Raw genomic sequence first — 18,517 nt, forward strand, 5'->3', positions numbered from 1 at the left:
CTGTTTCTTCTTCTTTTTCTGTATCCTCTTCTTATTATTAAGCCAATCAGTTATTTCCAAACTTAAAACAGTTCCCAAAAGTCCCAAAATCCCGCAATCATCAAACAGTCCAGGCAGAGTACAAACTTCTTCTTTTTACAATTTCTCTTCTGGGGTGAAGTCAAGTTAGGGAAAGAAAAAACGTCCAGTCTGTGCTTTAAATCTTTTTTAGAATTAATTTCTATTCTCTTTATCTTCAAGGCATCTCCTCCAGCAAAGTCTTAGAGTAAAAATTTTTTTTTCCAAGCCTCTCCCTTCCCACTTATAACAAAGGAGTTTAGGTTTTACCTTCTATTAAAAGGCTGGTTTCCCTTGTCCATTTGTTAATTCCATAAGGGAGGGAGAGTAACTTCCCCTTTTCATCACTTTTCTTCACCGCTGAAAACATCAATCGGGAACATTGTAGCGTCCAGAAAAAAGCCAATACTTTCCCAGGTGTTAAATATGTCCTTAAGGTCCCAGTTCGACCAAGAAAAAACTTTCGTTTTAAAACTCCTTCTTCTTCCTCCTGCACATTCTTTATCCAGTTGCCGGCTTGTTTATGGCAGACATAAAGACCGCCGCTCCACCGTCTTGAGAGAAGGGGGTTATTGCCGGCTGGGGAGGGGGTCTGCGATACCCCTCAGCCCCTGTCCGGATCCCCCCTATCTTCAGCTGCCCCAACAGGGCAGCCTTAGCCTCCAAATCCGTCAGGATCGGAGGCACCAAGGCGGCTAGCACAGCAGGGATCGCGGAGAAAAGCGAATCCCTGCTGTCACCGAAGCCGACAAACCTTTCCAATTGTATACCAGCTTTCCAATTGTATACCAGCTATATAAAAGCAACACCTGTTTCCAGTGCTGACTCATTATCTTTCTCCACTTCTCTGTAGTCAAAATAGCTTAATCTTTAAAGTCTATTGTTCTTTAAAAGAATATCCTTGTGACCTCTAGATGACAGATTGCTTAGCTTTCCTTACACTTTTATCTTAGTTACAGTGTATCTCTGCATTCTAAACAGTGAAAGTAAATAAGTCAAAAGAACAAAATACTTGAGAGATTTTAAACTATGAAACAAAAAAAGTTCAATTTCTTATTAATTTTTACGTTCAATCCAGTCCAGTTATTCAAAGCCAAGAAGCAAACAAAATTTTCCTTTTCTTTTTTTAAAAAATAGAAAGTCCAAATAAAGTTGACATCACCCAGCCATTCGCCACTGCCCTTATCTTTCCTGTCTTCTTTCTTTCTTTAATAAATCTTTCACTTGGTGTACTCCTGTCTTTTTTTAAAAAAATAAGAATTTCTCACCCAGACTGACACACCTTTTTTCTGTTTTTCTGTTCCGAGGCTGGCACAGCTTCTTAGCGGCTCAAGATTAATGGCCGCTTCCCACCACTACCAGACTGTAGGAGCTTTCCTGGATCAACCAGGGACTTTGTGATGTCCCTGAGATCAACAGGATGTGCTCCTTTCACTTACCATCTCTCCAGGACAGTCCGGGTCCACTGGGACCATCCAGCTGTGAGGCTATCAGCGTTTCCCTCAGAGCTCCTAGAAAAGCGTCTTTCCGCTGCTGCTCAAGCCCTGCCCTCTCATGTTTTTTCTGAGAAATCCAACTTGCCGTTCCATAATAAAGAGCTGAAGCAAGCTGTTATACGCTACAGTGATTTTCACTTATTACAACAAACATTTGTTCTTCACAGTAGACTGTATGTTATAACTTACAGTACTTTTTACTAGCATTTCTGCTATTTAAAATATTTTGATATGTTTCCCCATTTTTATCTATTTGCTTTACCGTTTTATATTTTTACCAAACTTTTAATTGTTCATTTTTCTTATCCAAAACAATTTACAATGGTCTTTGAGTCGTTAATTTTCAGATTCATGCTTCAGATTTAGTCATGCTAACATTACAATATAAATGCTGTATTCAGGATGCAATTACCTATAAGCTGTAAAATAAGAGTTTTATGGCATATTAAACAGCTAGCATAAATTTCCACATGCTACGGCATATTTAAAAATTTTAAAAGCCTGATGGAATTCCTAACACTTAAGAAGATAGACTCAAGATTCAGAAGGATGTTGATGGATTTGATCCTTGAGCCCAATCCAAGAAGATGCAATTCAGTGGTGAGAAAAGTAAGGCCTGCATTTAGATAGGAAAAACCAAATGCCAAATGTGAACCACTTCTCAACCATTTGAACAATTAACTACTATTCAACTTCCCAACAAACTAGGGGGAGGGAAGGGTGAGAAAGAATGCAGACGATCCAAGAATAGACTGTGAGCCAAGAACCCACCAAGGTCAGTACTGCAGGTGTCCAACAAAGAAATGAACTGTTCTCAAAACAAAAGACTGATTCATAATTGGACTGCATGATCACAATGGGTAAGAAGAAGGGAAACCAATGTTTAATTACTACATGTAGCATTGCACAGGAAAATCTCAGAGCTGGTTTTAATTCTTCAATGCTGAAATGCTGTATTCGATAAAGTTTTACTTTTGGGATTTTAAAATGTCTGAGAGTGCCTACTTTTCTTGGATTTGCTAGTCGGACAGTTGAGACAAAATGCACAGGTTTAGAATAGGTGGTACCTGACTCAACAGTAGTGCCTATGACAAGGATCTAGGTGTTCTAGTCAGGTAGCTGTTGAGTCAGGTACAGTGGTTGCCAACCGGTGGACCATGAGAAAATTTTGGTGGGCCACAGAGAAATCTCACCCCCAGAGCATGCTTCCAAAGCAATTAATCCAGGCTGCGCAGAAACACAAGGCTGCGCTGCCCACATGGCCCGTGGAAATCCTCCCCACCCACTCCTTACCGGCAAACTTGCCTGCTAAATTGCTATTTTCCCTTTTTCTGACCATCATCTGTTCTGGTGCTGGGAGATTTAGATTAGCTAGGAAGCAGGAAATGATTGGATTTGTTGCTTTCTAGCTTGTCTTTAGATCTTCAGCTCTGCTTTTAAGCACAGCCAAACCTCCCTTAGGACTGAAGGTTCTATTATTCAGTGCAGACTCACAGTAAGCAAATTTGAGAGACTGAGCTAGCCAATGGCAGATAGATCACTGAATGAATCTGTGAGCAACTCAATCTGCCTTCCTGCTTTGCCTGATTTTGGGTAAAAGTTGCTCTTTTTTATAAAAAAAAATCAATATTTATATAAATATAATATTTACATAAAAGCCATGCCCAGCCAGTCACATGACCACCAAGCCACACCCACAAATTAGGCCATGCCCACAGAACTGGTTAGTGTTCCCTGGGATTTAAAATTATGAGTTTGGTGGTCCCTGAGGTCCAAAAGTTTGGTGACCCCTGTTCTAGTATACCACCACTTAAGTATATGAGTTAGTAATATGCTGAACTTCTCCCAAAAAGTCAATGCAACTTGAGGCTGAATCAATTTGAGGAATTGTATAAAAATTAAAGAAGTGGTAGCACTGCTCCATACTGCACTAATGAGTCCATATTTGGAATATTACCTCCAGTTTTGGATATCACAAAATTAAAAAAATATGCTGAGAACCTAGAGCAGGGGTGTCAAACTCAAGGCCAAATCTGGCCCATGTGGCCATCCTGGAAACTGTAAGGGTCCGGCGCACACCATCCTGGGTGCGTGTGCACACACAGGCCTAGTTCTCCTTCGCTACAAGCAGAGAAACTAAAGTATTTTGTGTGACTACCATTAAAACAATTAGTTCAGACCTTCCAATCTCGCAATATCTTTTTTTGTGTGTGTGAGAACTTGGAAGGTCTGAACTATTTTTTTTTTTACCGTAGCCCCACAGGCTACTTTTAGTTGCTCTGCAGGTGGTGGCAGCAAAAGGAGCTGGAAGTGTTAGTGAAGGGACATGGCTGCCCTGGGTGGCAGTGTGCATGTGAGGGTTTGGCCTGGCTGGCCTGGCTGAAGGACCCTCAGGTAAGGTGGGTCAGGGCAGCTCTGCACCCCCTGACTTGCTACATCCTCTACCCCCTTTTGCATCATTTCGTTCTTTGCCACTTCTTCTCCTTGCTCGCCTCCATAATCTCGTAGGAGGCTGAGCAATGCACTGGTGCAACGGCCACAGTGAGAGGCAGTGGGGGGTGGAGTATGAAGCAAGGATTCGAAGCTGCTGGCTTACCTGAGTGCCCCGCCAGCCATGCACTGAAGTGCCTCAACTGCAGCTGAAGAGAAAGGGACAGAGGAGGGGACCTCTCCAAACTCCCTCTGTTTGTGTGTGTGTGTGTATGGGAGAGGGAGCGTGCAATCCCTGCTTTAGTTGGAGCATTTAAGCAGCGGCAGTGGGGTAGCAGCTGTTTTTCTCCTTGTTCTGCCCACTCAGGCAGAAGCAGCTACTTAATGATTGCCCCCTCCCCAACCAGCCAGATAAGCGAGCAGCACACCAGGGCCATGGATGGCATTGGTTCCTGAACCCAGCCGATTCCGATTCCCTGGCTGGCCTGTCAGAATATTCATGAACTGGCAGAGACATGGTTAACAAGGTCAGCCAATGGGAGCTGAATTGGGGGCTGAGAGTGGAAGGAATCTGGGCATGGCTTAGCTCTGTACTCTCAGCTCTAAAGTGAAACAGAAAATGATCTCTGCTTGAAGCTGCTACTTGTGGTTTTGCTTGTAACCTTTACCATGTTGGAAGAAACTACTAATGGTATTGTAAACTGTACTTCATGGTATTATGTATATAAAGAAGTTATTGAATCCTGCTGAATCAGTCATCTGTGTGTGCTTTCTGGAGTTGAATTTGTGCTGTAAAATCTAACACGGCCTTACTGTTTGAAGGCTGAATGAAGCCTTCAACTGAGCGAGGAAGCACTGCAGGGCCAGACCCTTCACACCTGCATCCAGCCCACCAAAGTTCGCTGTGCCGGGACAAGAATGCAGAGCCTGCTACCCTTGGGCAGGGAGGAGGAGGAGAGGAACAGAGAGGCTTTGCGCTGGCCGGCCAGGCAGGGAGCAGGGCAGACAGGGCTGGCTGGCTGGTTGGGGAGGGGGCAATCATTAGGTGGCTGCGCCGCTTCAATGGGGAGGACAAGGAGAAAAATAGCTCCTGCCCCCTTCCCCCACTGCTGCCACTTAAATGCTCCAACTGAAGCAGGGATTGCACGCTCTCTCTCCCATATGCACAGAGAGAGAGTTTGGAGAGTCCCCCTCCTCTCTGCAGCGGCAGTTGTGGCACTTCAGTGCTTGTGTGCCAGACCACTCAGATAAGCTGGTATGGGGTGTGGGGACAGCCTTGCTTCTTACTTCATCCCCCACTGCCTCACTGCTCAGGTGGCTCCTGCCACGCGTGCTGCTACCAGAAGCTTGGCTGAAGATCATTCTCTCTCCCATACACATACACAAACAGAGAGAGCTTGGAGAGCCCCCCCTTCTCTCTCTGTCTCTGCAGCGGCAATTGTGGCACTTCAGTGCCTGTCTGGTGGGGTGCTCAGGTAAGACAGTGTGGGGCATGGGGGGTTTCAGCCGGTACATTGTTCCAGGGCCCATGGACCTCAAAGGGGGCCCCATGAAGGGGATTTTTTATATTTTTACAAACCAAATTTAAAAAAAGAAAAACAGTGGGACGGTGTGTCAATTACATGCCCAGGCGGGAGTGGGGGTGGGGAGTGGGGGTGGTGGCTCACAGGCTGTGAGCAAAACACTCTAAAGCTGGATCAAATCAATTCATCAGAGGGCAAACGGTAAGGAAGGAAGGCATGTCCTCATGCAGCAGCGGCAGCAATGATCGCCTCCACCTCCTTCTCTCTCATTCTCCCGTTCTTCTCAATTCTTAAGGAACTTCCACTTCTCATCCTGTTGAAATCCTTCATGCCAAAAGTAAGGAGGCGCCACTGTTAGCTTAGTCGGGAGGATTTGCGCGCATCAGCCATACCAAAGGGTAACTGGCAAGAGGTGGCTTTAAAACACAGGAGGATAAAGTGGAGGAGAGGGTGACAGGCGAGGGAAGCGTCATTTTTCTTTCATTTGTATAGACTAGAATGAATCATTATTCTCCCCCTTGGAAAAAAAATCTATTTGTGGGCTGTGCAGACTCCAGCGTTGCTTCTCTGTACTTTGTCTTCTCTCCCCCCCACCGCATCCTTATCTACTTCACTGCCCTAGCAGCCCCCCGCTTTTTTAGTGAGCCTCTCACAGGATGAGGGGGAGGGGAAAGGGAGACCCTTGTGGTCGTGTTAACTTACATAATATGTAGTTGAGGGGAGCCATATTAGTCTTGTTCCAGCACTTAATAATCCGCTTGGCCGCCCTGCCCCCCACTGCCTTGCTGCTCAGGTGGCTCCTGTCGCCCGTGCCACTGCCAGCTCCATGGGACAAGATCTCATTAAGTAGTTAAGCGGAAAGTATTTTGGGGGGGTGGAGGAGCAGGAGACAGGCAAACACTTTTTGCACCAAGAATGAAAGTTTCTAGGACCCCGACACTCTGCAAAAGAGGATGGGTGCCTGAATCTGTGTGATATTATAGCATCCAGGGCCGTCCATTCTCCTCACGAAAAGCATTTCCAGACCAAATCTCTCCCTTTCTCAGAGGCAAAGAAACAGAAACAGAGAGGAGACAGATGTTTGCAAGGTGAATCCTTGTGGCAGGAAGGGAAGGAGAAGCATGAGGTATCTTAGTGGATGGGGAGGCCTTAAGGGCCTGTTCTATCACTACCCCCCACCCCAGCCTTCACCATCCTGAGATATCTCATGTGCACATTGGTGTTCTTGAATTGAGCTTTTAGGAAATTACACACACACACACACCCTTATGTATTGCTAGCTGCTATTTCCAGTGGGGAAAATGAGATGAAGCAAGTAGGGAAAATACTTTCCTTTGCTATATTTCCAGTCTGAATTAGACCATGGCAGGGTCCCTACAGGAGAGCCCTTTTAAGGATTATATATTAATAGAAAAGCAACTAACTAGTTCTTAAACACTAAAGGCGTTGCACATAAAAAACAGAGGAGCTCTGATCAACTATCATAGTGATCATTTTGACAGTTTTGCTGTATTACCCTATAGTCTGTGGAAGCCCCCACAAAATGCAAGCATGAGATATGTTCTCAGTATTACAAATGTCCACAAATTACTAGCAAAAGTGGCATTTGATGTTTCCTCTTTTGCATTTGAGCATCCAAGAAGGGACAGGAAAGAGAAAAAGAAAGAGGGCAAGATAGCAAGGAAGAAAAAGGAAAAAGGGGAAGGAAGAAGAAAGGAGAATGAAGAGGGAAGGAAAAAGAAGGGAAGGGAAGGAAGAAAGGAAGATGATAATGAGAGTGAGTGAAGTCTGAGGTAAATCCTGCCTTAGCACTTGGCCACCAGCAATCCTGTTGCTTTTCACCATCCCCTTGTCCCCTCCTCCTGACCTCTCCTGACCTCTCCTGGTGGTCTCCCATCCTATCACTGAGGATGCTTTGGTTACAAAGCCTGGTCTCTTCGTAAGGAGGTGGAGCGGGCTTCCGACCCACACACTTTGCCCTCCCACTCACACCATGAACAACCTGGCCAAGGAGAGCAAGCACAGCAGCAGTGGGAGCTGGCCACGCCCATCCCTGGCCATGCCCCCCACCCCCCAAAAGCCAACCATAATCCTGATGAAATCCTTCAATGAAATTGAGTTTAACACCCCTGACCTAGAGAATGCAGAAAAAAGCAATTAAAAATGATAAGAACTCCGGAGACAAAATTGTGTGAAGAATAGCTAAAGGAACTATATATATTTTAGTTTAATGAAGGGAGACATGATAGCAGTCTTCCTGAAGGGCTCCACAGTATCAATTTATTCTCCATAGTACCACAGGGTAGGACAAGAAGCAAAGGATGGAAGCTAAGCCAGAGAGAGATCCAACTTGGAAATAAGGAAGAATTTCCTGGCGGGAAAACAGTTTGCCTCCCAGAGTTTTGGTGCTCTATCACTGAAGGTTTCCAAGAAAAGATTGGATAACCATTTGCCTAAAATGGTATGGAACACCTGCCTTGGGCATAGGGTTGGACTAGAACAACTCAAAGGTCCTTTCCAGCCCTATTTTCTATTATTCTAAATGCATGTTGCAGCTTATTCAATAAATAGGTATTCCTCTTCCAACCCAACCTGTCTCTTTGCAGATACATTGAGAATGCAGATACAGTGGTGAAGTACCAGTGTCCAAAGCAAGCCACCTGTGCACAGTTCTTTCACTGTACAAACTATATCGTTATATACTTGTATCCAGATTTCAGGTACAACTGTACAACTTGCAAATTTTGCCGCATGCGTTCTCTTGTCCCCACAAATGCATGTGTCTGGAGAAAACTGGTATATGTATTTCCTGGGTACAAAGAGGAGTAGCAATAAATATTTTCTTGCCAAACAAATTTTAGCCATCCAGTCCTGTTTAGAATACTTTGGTGCTCTGAGATTCTGCTCTAACCCTTCTACTCTTTCTCCTCCTCCAGTATATTGGCAGCTTAGATGTACCTCGGCCAAACAGCAGGGTGGAGATTGTGACTGCTATGAGACGCATCCGGGTAAGTGATGGCAATACTATTGCAGCTTATTTATAGATCTTTGAAACATCTCAAAGAGAGATTGGGTTACCCTATTCACTATCACTGTCATTCAAATGTGTGCACTTTTAAGTTAAATACTGGCTATCTGCAGTATTACCATTCAATTCTGAATATTCTCCATCCTATTAATTCCTCCAAATCTGGCTTTATTTGGGAGGAGAGTAAATTAGTCAGTAAACAAGATCCTATGGGTGGAAAATCTAATGCACTGAATTTGAATGCCTTAGAGGTGTGATGGTGAACCTATGGCATGAGTGCTGGAAGTGGCATGCAGAGCCATCTCTGCTGGCACGTGAGCCATCGCCCCAGCACCATTCCACTGCATGTGTGCATGTGCTTCCCACCAGCCAGCTGATTGCTAGGTATCTGCTGCGCACGCGTCGGGGTGGGGCGCTTGTGGGAGACATGTAAGCAGGGGGCACGGGAGCATGAGGGTTTGCATGTGTATGCACAGGGGGCAGCGAGAGCACGGGGGGTCACATGCTTGTGCAGGGGGCAGTGGAAGTGCAGGGGGTCATGTGCACATCTGCAGCGGGGTGGGAGCGTGGAGGTCATGTGTGCATGTGTAGGGGGCAGGGGAGCTCGGGGGGGGTCATGTGTGCATTGCATTATGGGTGCAGGCACATGTGCACACACACATGCATCCGTGCACTTTCAGCACGTGAAAACAAAAAGGTTAGCCATCACTGCCGTAGTGGATTCATGTAGTGGACCTGTCACTCTTGCTCTCTGGATAAGTACACATGCACGCGTGCAATCACACACACACACACACGCCAGATTTTCTTTCAGTCAGAATACCTCTTGAAAATCTGGAAGCACATTGCAGTTATCCTTGGAAAACCAGAGCCACACTTGCTATTCTTCATGGTTTGTAAACGTCAGTCAGTGTTTGACAAACTGGGAGGGGAGGAATCAGTGAAGAGGTGGGATTGTTGAGAGGGGACTTAAAAAACAACAGTTAAAGCAGTTGGATTGGCAGGGAAGGGGGTAGTCATGCTAATAGCAGCTCTGGCACAGGGCATTCCCTCCATTAGCTTTTGGCTAATCAGTGGTGTAAGAGTGACAAAAGATCAGCCCTGGGCAAAATGAACTCCCTAATCTGTAGATTAGTGTAGTGTTATGCCATGTATAAAATACATATTAATAATAGATTTAATTATGAATATATCTTAGTTAGCATCATTGGTGGACGGTATTCATTACAAAGTAATCATAAATTGGCTTGTCTCTGCCTGAAGGAGTTTACCATAAGAATTCAGGGCAGAGAGGAACAGGAGATGGGTAGAGGCATGAATTAGTAGGGGAAGATTATACATTGCTCCCACATTTTGAGAAAGCAGGTATTGGGAAAAGCCTTAAAAGGCTTTTGATCTGTATTATAAGGAGGCCTAACAGATCTGCACTTCTACATCAGTGCTGAAGGATGATTGTTTTGTTTGCTGTAAGACTGGAAGTTAAGTAATGTTGACTGAAGATATTTGATCTGCACAGATATGTATTGCTGGTATCTATATCTCGTCTGTTCTATCATGTGCTTATGAAGAAAATAATAGAAATGCCACATATTTCTGTCTTAGTCACTTGCTCTGAATTCCTTCTTGAGTTAAGAGGCAGAAAAGAAGGGGAATTTGGCCATTTACTGTTCCAGTCCTTTGACTTTTTCTTTTGTATTTGTGGTTTTCCTTTAACAACCAATATTTTTTGTAGACAGTCTATATTTTTCACACAATGTTAACAGTAATAATACAGTTACATAGTTTTTATCTTTCAACTTCTAACCTTGATATGCTCATTATAATTATAATAGATTTTTTTATGTATCAATATATATTATACTATTTTCCTAATTTGTACTTATTTCTTTATTTTCCCATTTGTTGGGGTTTTTCTATATTCACCTCACTATCTTTAAATAATACTATTCCCTCTTTATGATTTTTTTATCACTTTCTGCAAAAATATATGTAAACATCAATAACATTTCTTATTACTATATACTTATTAACTCCTGCTGAGTCACTAATGTCTTAATATTATAAATATCATTCAGTGTTCCGCCACATTTTCAATGTCTCAATTTTCTGTAAGCACCAATATAACTAATTGTTAATAAAATTTAATCAGTCCTGAAATTATATCTCTAAGTCCCCTGAATTTATAATCCTTAATTATGGATTGTGCTGAAATGAGTAAATTGACATTTGAAATTAGAGAACAAGAGGATAAACAATTTTATAAGATATGGGATTTATTTTATCAATGGTTAGAAAAAAAAATATGGAAATGAAATATGTTAGAAAAATTTAAAGGTAATAGAATGATGTAGAATATATGTATAAAAATTTATAACCATTGGAAGAATGTATAATATAAATGTATAGCAAATATAGAATATCTTGTATAAAATGAGTAAATAACAGTTTAGTCAAATAAGTGATAAATAGTTGATAATTAATGTATACATATATATTAGGTTGATAATATTAGAATTTATATAAATGATAAGTGAAGACTATGGAGAGGAACCACAAAAGATATGTAACCAACCGACACACTATATGTATGTATGTAATTTGATGATGGTTTTATGTTCTATGTTTTGTTTGTTTAAGTTTGTTTTTTTTTAAAAAATTGTTTTTTTTAAAAAAAATGTAATCCTTGAAAACTATATGTTCTAGTATATATTTTGTACTCTGTTAATCATAACAATACATTTAAATATGTCTAGTCATAATCTTCCACCTCCTAATCTCAAATATATTTATGCTTATAATAAATTCTATTATATATTTATATATGTGCTACTATTTTCCCAATTTAAACCTTCCACTTATTTCTATTAGTTTTTAATACAATTACTGTATTGCAAATCATTATGTCTCTATCCATCATCTATTAGTATTTTTAGAATTTCATCAATTATTGATTTTTTGGTGATTTTTTTTTATATTTCTCTCTTGGAATCCTATATGTCTTTCTAGCATTTTTACACAAACTGATCGTTTCCTCTGCCTTACCCTTTATCCCCTTCTGCTGCATCTTTTGAATATCCATCCATAACCCTTTCATTATTTTTGGAAAGTATTCCTTTCCCCCCCTCTATTCTATTGTAAGTTCTTGAGGGATTATCTATTTGATTTTTAGTATTTATTGTTTTACTGTCTTTTCAGTGTTTTTATCTACTTGTAACTTGTTTTTATCTTGTAATTTATATTGCGTTGTCTCCTCCACCATTCCTTAATTTCTCATCTATCTGCTGGGTGTTATATTCATCTTTTCCCATTTGTTGAGGGCCTTCTACTTTCTCATCTTTATCTTTAAATATTCCCATCAACTCCTTATAATTCTTTGTCACCAATTGTAGCATTTCTTCATTAAACTTTATTGTCTTCTGCTGGGTCATTTGGTACTAAGTTAATATAGCTCTAATATTTCAATATCCCAATATCTAAAAACTAAAAAAAATCAATTATTAATAAAATTTAGCCAATCCCAGAATTATTCCTCCAAGTCCTCTATATTTCTAGTCCTTAAAATGCTATAAGTTTGTGCTTTACAGTCTTTATAATTTTCAGTTTACACTTCTCAATTGTCCAGATTTTAAAGTCTTATTTATCTTTTCTTTCTATTGCTTTTCTTCTTTTGCCTCATAGGATAATCTGTCACATGATATTAATAAACCAAATCCAATTTAGCCCACCAGGTTTCTTCAGATCTTTCAAATCCACTTTCCAGTGCACATTTCCAATAAAGTTTTAGTGCTTAGTTTAGTTTGCCTTAGGGATTTTCAAAAAGCTTGGTAAATAATTCCCAGCATCCAAATTGCCTACTAAGATAAAGTCAAGGTCAAGTAGCCCTCAAGGTGTTGTTTACTTTCTCTCCATTCTTTGCTTCCCTTTCACACATTGCAGTAATCTTCTTCCTCCAGTAGATGGCTCCTCTGCTCCCAATTCCAGCATTCAACCATGTATAAAAGTCAAAAACAGCTGATTTTCAGGGAGGTTAGAAATAGAATTTAGAAAAGCAATTTGTCCCAATAATAACTTTTTACAATGTTATTCAGCTTTTCCAGGCTTTCTATATTTTAAATCATCCTTTAGGTACTTCTTTTACTTCTAAGTCTTTCATCTTCCTCTTTAGTTATTAGTTTTTGATTTTTTTTCCATAAATCCAATCATCCCTTTCTTAACATTTGGAGGTCCTTTTTGGAACTTTTTACTTGGGTTAAATCTCTAAGGTAACAGTTGGGAAGTTATCTCACCTAGTTTCACTGCTCTGTCCACACACCACTGCAGCACAAGATCTTAGTGTCCCAGTTGTCCCAGCTTGTGACAGACCAAAATGGCCATTGTTCCTGCTGCTGTTTGGGAGAGCTTTCTTCGGATCAATGAAGTTGCGGTTTCCTCATGATCGACGAAGTGCCTCGCCTTTCTTCACTGCCCCTCCAGGGCAATTTAACTACGTAGGGTGTCCGAGCAAGCAGTTGCTGGCTGCATTACATGGAGCCCAGTGGAGCTCCACTATTTTCTATTCGTTCTCGCTGCAACATCAACCAGAAGTCCCTTTGAATTTTTCATAAAGGACTGCTTCAAACTTTCATTTGCTACAAATATAATTAGATTGTTTTTTAAGATAGAAGACAAATTAAGCCACTGGTTTTTGTGCTTGATTCTGCTGATCCATAAAACATCACAATGAAAGTTCACTTTCATGTTATTCCTGCTACTTTAAGTGTATATGCTGATTCAAAATATGTGTCTTGTTGGTGAATCCAGAAAAAGGAACTTCTGGAAAAAAATTTCCCAACAGTATTAAACTTTACTGAATAAACCACATTGGCACAGAAGAAGTGAAACCAGCTCTCAGTTTCCCATGCAAAAACAGGCATAGTTATTTCCCCCTTCTCCCTATGGGCCACCCACAGTCCAAAATGTCCACCAATCACTCCTGTTCATTTTGCTATGGGAAACAGCCAGCCACACCGGGACATCTGCCTGGTGTGTCATTGACATGCCAGCAATGTCCTATGGTGCCGATGTATGCTTGAATAACAATTCACAGGACTTACCCTGCAAGGTTTGGAAACTAAAACTGGACCCGGATGAGACCATGGTTTCCTCTGTTGTGGCTTCCCTCTTCACTTGCATTCCAACAACTGAAGCTGTCATGGTAGTGAAGAAATGATGTTACAAGACAGCACCTTGGTAGATAGAACCAACCTCAGCCCAGACCACGTATGTGCCATGCTGGATCTCTGCCTGAGCACTACCTATTTTAATACAATAAAGGCTTATACAGACAAAAACACAGCTGTGCCATGGGTTCACCTATGACCCCCCATTGTGACTAATCTCTACATGGAAGAGATAGAAACCAAAGAGATAGAAACCAAAGACTCCTTCACAGGAATTCCACCCACTCACTGGTATGGGCATGTAGATGATACTTGGGCCAAGATCAAAACACAGGAATTGGGGTGTGCATAAGCACACCAATGTGCCTACCGTCCCTGTCTTAATGTTCCCTTTTATTCGTATCTATTTCATGTATTAATAATCATGTTTATACTTACATATATGTTATCAAATGCATGCTTGACAAAATAAATAAATAAAAAATTGGAAACATATCAACTGTATGGACAGATACATCAAATTCACATGGGAAGATGTTAAGGAAAGTAGTCTAGCCTTCCTGGACTGTGCAGTACACATGAAGGAAGACAGAAGCCAGGGACTTCCGGCTGACGTGTTGTGATCGGACACGAGGAGTGGTATCAGCACTCCTATGCCAAGTTCTCCCCATTGGTGAACTTCGAAAGGAGCCAAAGCTGCTCTGTAAGGTAACCTGGGAGGTTGCAGAGAGCCACATCTCTCCTGCCTGACCCAGGGCTTTCTTTCCCTCTCAGCTAGGATGAGGAGAAGAGGCAGCCCAAAAATGGCTACCATGAAGCCGTGACAGCCAAAGACTATCTAAGATTTGTGCTATGATGAATACAAGAATATATGATTAATGAAAATAGAGAAAGTTTAAGAACATAGAGATTGATGAAAAGTAATGTATGGGAATATAAAATGGAAAATTGGTAATAGGTAATGATATGAAATTAGACAAGAAAGCTGAATATGTAATTGAGATCATGTTTGACTTAAGATGTAAAAAACCTGGAACCACATTGTTCATCCAAAGATGTATTTAAAGAAATTAAATAAAAATGTATTGGGGGAAAAAAGATGCAATACAAAGAGGAAATGAGTGGAACTTTAAATGAGATGGAGCTGATGTTTCAAAGCATAAAGGATATTATACAGAAAGAACATAAGGTGACCAGGGAATTAATAGATGGCGTAGACCAAAAACTGGAAAATATTTTACAAGGGATAATGAGTAAAGATCAAGATGCTCAGGAAAAGAAGGACCCAACAGAAGGAATGGAGAGAAAAGCAGAACTGGGAAATCAGCAAAAAGAAGATAAAAAGGAGGAGATACTAATAACATTAACAATGATTGCTGAATCTAACCAGGGGAGAAACACTTCAAGAGATCTAAAAAGAGAATTGGAGAAGCAGGAAGATGTTTTGGGAATGGAGATACGAGTTAGAGCAGATAGTTACAAAGTTAGACCTGGGAGAGGGTAGGGATGGGAGAAATATTTAGATTGAACAGTCAGGATGTAGATGTAGATAGAGACAAAGATCCAAGAGAAGAATATGGGAGGCAAGTCAAAAAAAGAATAAGACTTAAAATATTGATGCGGACAAGAGATGATGGATAGGAAAAAAAAAAGAGAAAAAGATTTTTCTTTAAGAACATATTTTAACAAATGTGTATTAACATTAGAATTATATAGACTGGATGTAAGCAAAGAATGTGAATAGAATTATTTTGTATGTATTGTGGTAGATATTAGAATAATATATATTGAAATATTGAACAATGAAATAATAATGATGAAATAATGAAGGAGAATATTTTAATACAGATAGATGTGAAGAGTGGAATATGGGACATATGAATAAGAATTAACTATTAAAATGGGAAAATTAAAGATTGAACGATGGTACTATTAAATATGCTTAAATAATAATATGATTAGTAGTGAAATAATAAAGTCAAATAGTGAGCATAATGAAATAATATATTTTAATATAAACAGGTGTATTAATAGCAGAATCATATAGACTGGATAAATTTATATAATATGAACAGAATCATTCTGTATGTTTAAATAATATTGTGATTGATATTAGAATTGAATATGGTAACATTGAATAATGAAATAAGGATGAATTAAAATGTTAAAACAGAGATGAAAGACAGAAAGGAAACATCTTTTAATATAATGGTGATATGAATAAAAGTTAGAATAGAAAACAAGAGCAAAGGGTAATAACTGTATACACATTTTTACATAATAAGATAAATGTAATAACAAGAGGGAGGTTTAGAACTTGAATGGTGGTAATGTCAGGTATATTCAAACAATATGCACATTTCAAACCCAAGAATAGATGTATAAGATCTCATGCTTGAGCAGGGGGCTGGACTAGAAATTCTAACCCCCAAGGTTCCTTCCAGCTCTATTCCTATTCTTATTCCCATTCCATTCTATTCTATTCTGAAAATACTAAGTCAGAAGCTTGTCCATCTCAAAGAATAAGACATCCTGACACAAACTGACAATATGTATATGCAGTACAATGCAGTGAGCCATGTGCAGATTTGTACATTGGGGGAAAAAAACAACCACTTCATAAACGCATGGCACAACATAGGAAAACAAACCCATGAGAACAATATTCAGCAGTCCATCTGCATTTAAAAGTCAAAGGCCACTCTTTTGAAGACAGCAAAGTTCACATTTTGGATAGAGAGGTCCACTGATTTGAAAGAGGTCAAAGAGTTCCTCTATTCAAAATTGAACAACCCTCTATCAACAGGCGGAGGGATACAACATCATCTATCTCCAGTCTACAACACAGTTTTTTCAACAATTCCAAGAAGGCGCCACACACATTTTCACTACTCAGGTGACCCCGACAACACAGATAAACCTCCAAGTGGCTTCAATGACTATAAAACATTGGTGTCAAACTTGATCGTGTCACATGATGTATCATGACATATCACAATGTTTTTTGCCTTTGCGGAGCTGGGGTGGATGTGGCATGCACTGACGCATCCAGTCTGTGGGCCATCAGTTTGACAGGCCTGCCCTAAAAGAATGCAAATGACCAGCTGCCTGCAAGGAGTATAAATCTTTCCATTCCCCACCATCCAGTCAGAGCTGAAGAAGATTCTTGGATGAGAAGTGAAACATCTTCAAAGAAAAACCAGAAAGTTCAGTTGCCTTTTGAAAAAGCACCTTTGGGGGAAAAAGTAATCCTTTTCATTTAAAATGGGTATAAATAGTTACTGGAATTTGTTTTGCATATTTCAATAAGACAAATCTAAACATCCATGGAATTGTGAACATCTTTCCAGATAGTGTCCAGATCAGTAGATTCCATATTTTCTAATCACACTTACTTATTGTTACACTGGTTGTAGCATAAATCTTGAGCTAAGCTATTGTTTCAAGAATATATGTTTAATTAAAACTATATATTCCTACATGACTATTATTTTGTTAAAAGAAGAAAATTTCCCAATATACATTATATACCAAGGAGCAGACCAGGCAGGGCCAATTATTCTGGATGACTGATGGCATCATCTAATTACTGGTGTAATTGCCATCAACAACACTACAGTATTTGTGGTGAAGCATCACTATAGTGATCACTGTGTGGCATTATGGGATATTTAAACACAACATTACTCAGTGTTGGAGAAATGACACTAATGTTGTCTGTATAGTGGTGCTTTATGATTGACAGCACACTATGGCAAATGTTTTGTGAAAGTGCCTCTTAACATTTTAAGTATATTTATGATCTCAAAAAGGTTGAGTGTGAGTAACTGAGAGCTGTACCAGCATTCCCAGTTCAGTTTTCAGGAGAGCTCTTGGGACTTCTAGATGAAAAGTTGTTTCATCTGAAAGATGAAGAATTGTTTAAGCTTTTTCCCTGTTTCTTCAAGTCATCTGCTTGTTTGCCTCTACTGAAAACTGGAAAGGACAAGCTGATTTGAAATTCTGCTCACCTTCCTGATTTTGCCAGTTGGAGCACTTCCCAAACTTTTCCATTTCTTGCTCTGTTTTATATTTCTCCCACCTCTTCTGGCTTTGCATGAAGAGTAGCAGCTTGGGGGGGAGGGTGGCTTTGGCATTTATCTGGAATGCTTGGAATTGCTGTATGTTGTGACCTTTCACCTTTGTGTATGTTAAGGATTTTGTGATCTGCTGCCAAGATGCCCCACACAGTGTTTGAGAATTAACTTGAATTCCATTTGCTAATCCCATTCTACCAAAGCACTAAACATTAATGCAGTTCTCTTCTCCTGATGATATATCTTAGGCTCTATTCTTTCATTTTATTTTGCTCTGAAATCTGTCCTGGATTCATTGTGTACTCACAATGAAGCAGTGAGGTGGAGGGTTGAAATAAAAATGTTACATTTAGTTTAGCAGCATATACATTAATAGTAAACTAAAATTTATACCGATTACATTCTATATCTTTTTACCAATACATAGAGTTCAGTACACAAGACTCAGTGGGTATTTTGGAAAATATTTGTAGCTTGGGTGGTAGATGTTGGTGATGGTTTGTTCTCCAAGCTTGTTGTTCAGTTTCTGAACATTTCACCACCAGGCTAGGTAATATCATCAGCAGAACTTTGGTTGAAGTGTTTCAATTCTACTTTTATCAATCTTATGTAGTCAGTTGGTCCTTCACATGCATAATCAGCCAGGGTGACCTCACCACCAGATGACCTTCACGTGACATGACCAACTTGACCACCTAAGGCCTATAAAGGCAGAAGAGAACTGAAACAAGACTTTTCAACTGAAGTT

At 40.2% G+C, this 18,517-nt stretch overlaps 1 protein-coding gene across 4 annotated transcripts in view; it reads left to right on the forward strand.

Annotated features, from left to right (window-relative positions):
• The window catches only part of LOC113438168 (carboxyl-terminal PDZ ligand of neuronal nitric oxide synthase protein), a 169,164-nt gene that overhangs the window by 72,488 nt on the left and 78,159 nt on the right, over window positions 1–18,517 (forward strand). For all 4 annotated transcript variants that reach the window (XM_087931995.1, XM_026703437.2, XM_026703438.2 and 1 more), the window contains exon 2: window positions 8,443–8,514. In XM_087931995.1, the coding sequence (XP_087788121.1) occupies window positions 8,443–8,514 (72 nt within the window). The remainder of the gene's footprint in view (window positions 1–8,442; window positions 8,515–18,517) is intronic.

The sequence above is a fragment of the Pseudonaja textilis genome, chromosome 3 (genome assembly GCF_049901715.1).
Source record: "Pseudonaja textilis isolate UNSWEBS1 chromosome 3, rPseTex1.2, whole genome shotgun sequence".
Lineage (NCBI taxonomy): Eukaryota > Metazoa > Chordata > Lepidosauria > Squamata > Elapidae > Pseudonaja > Pseudonaja textilis.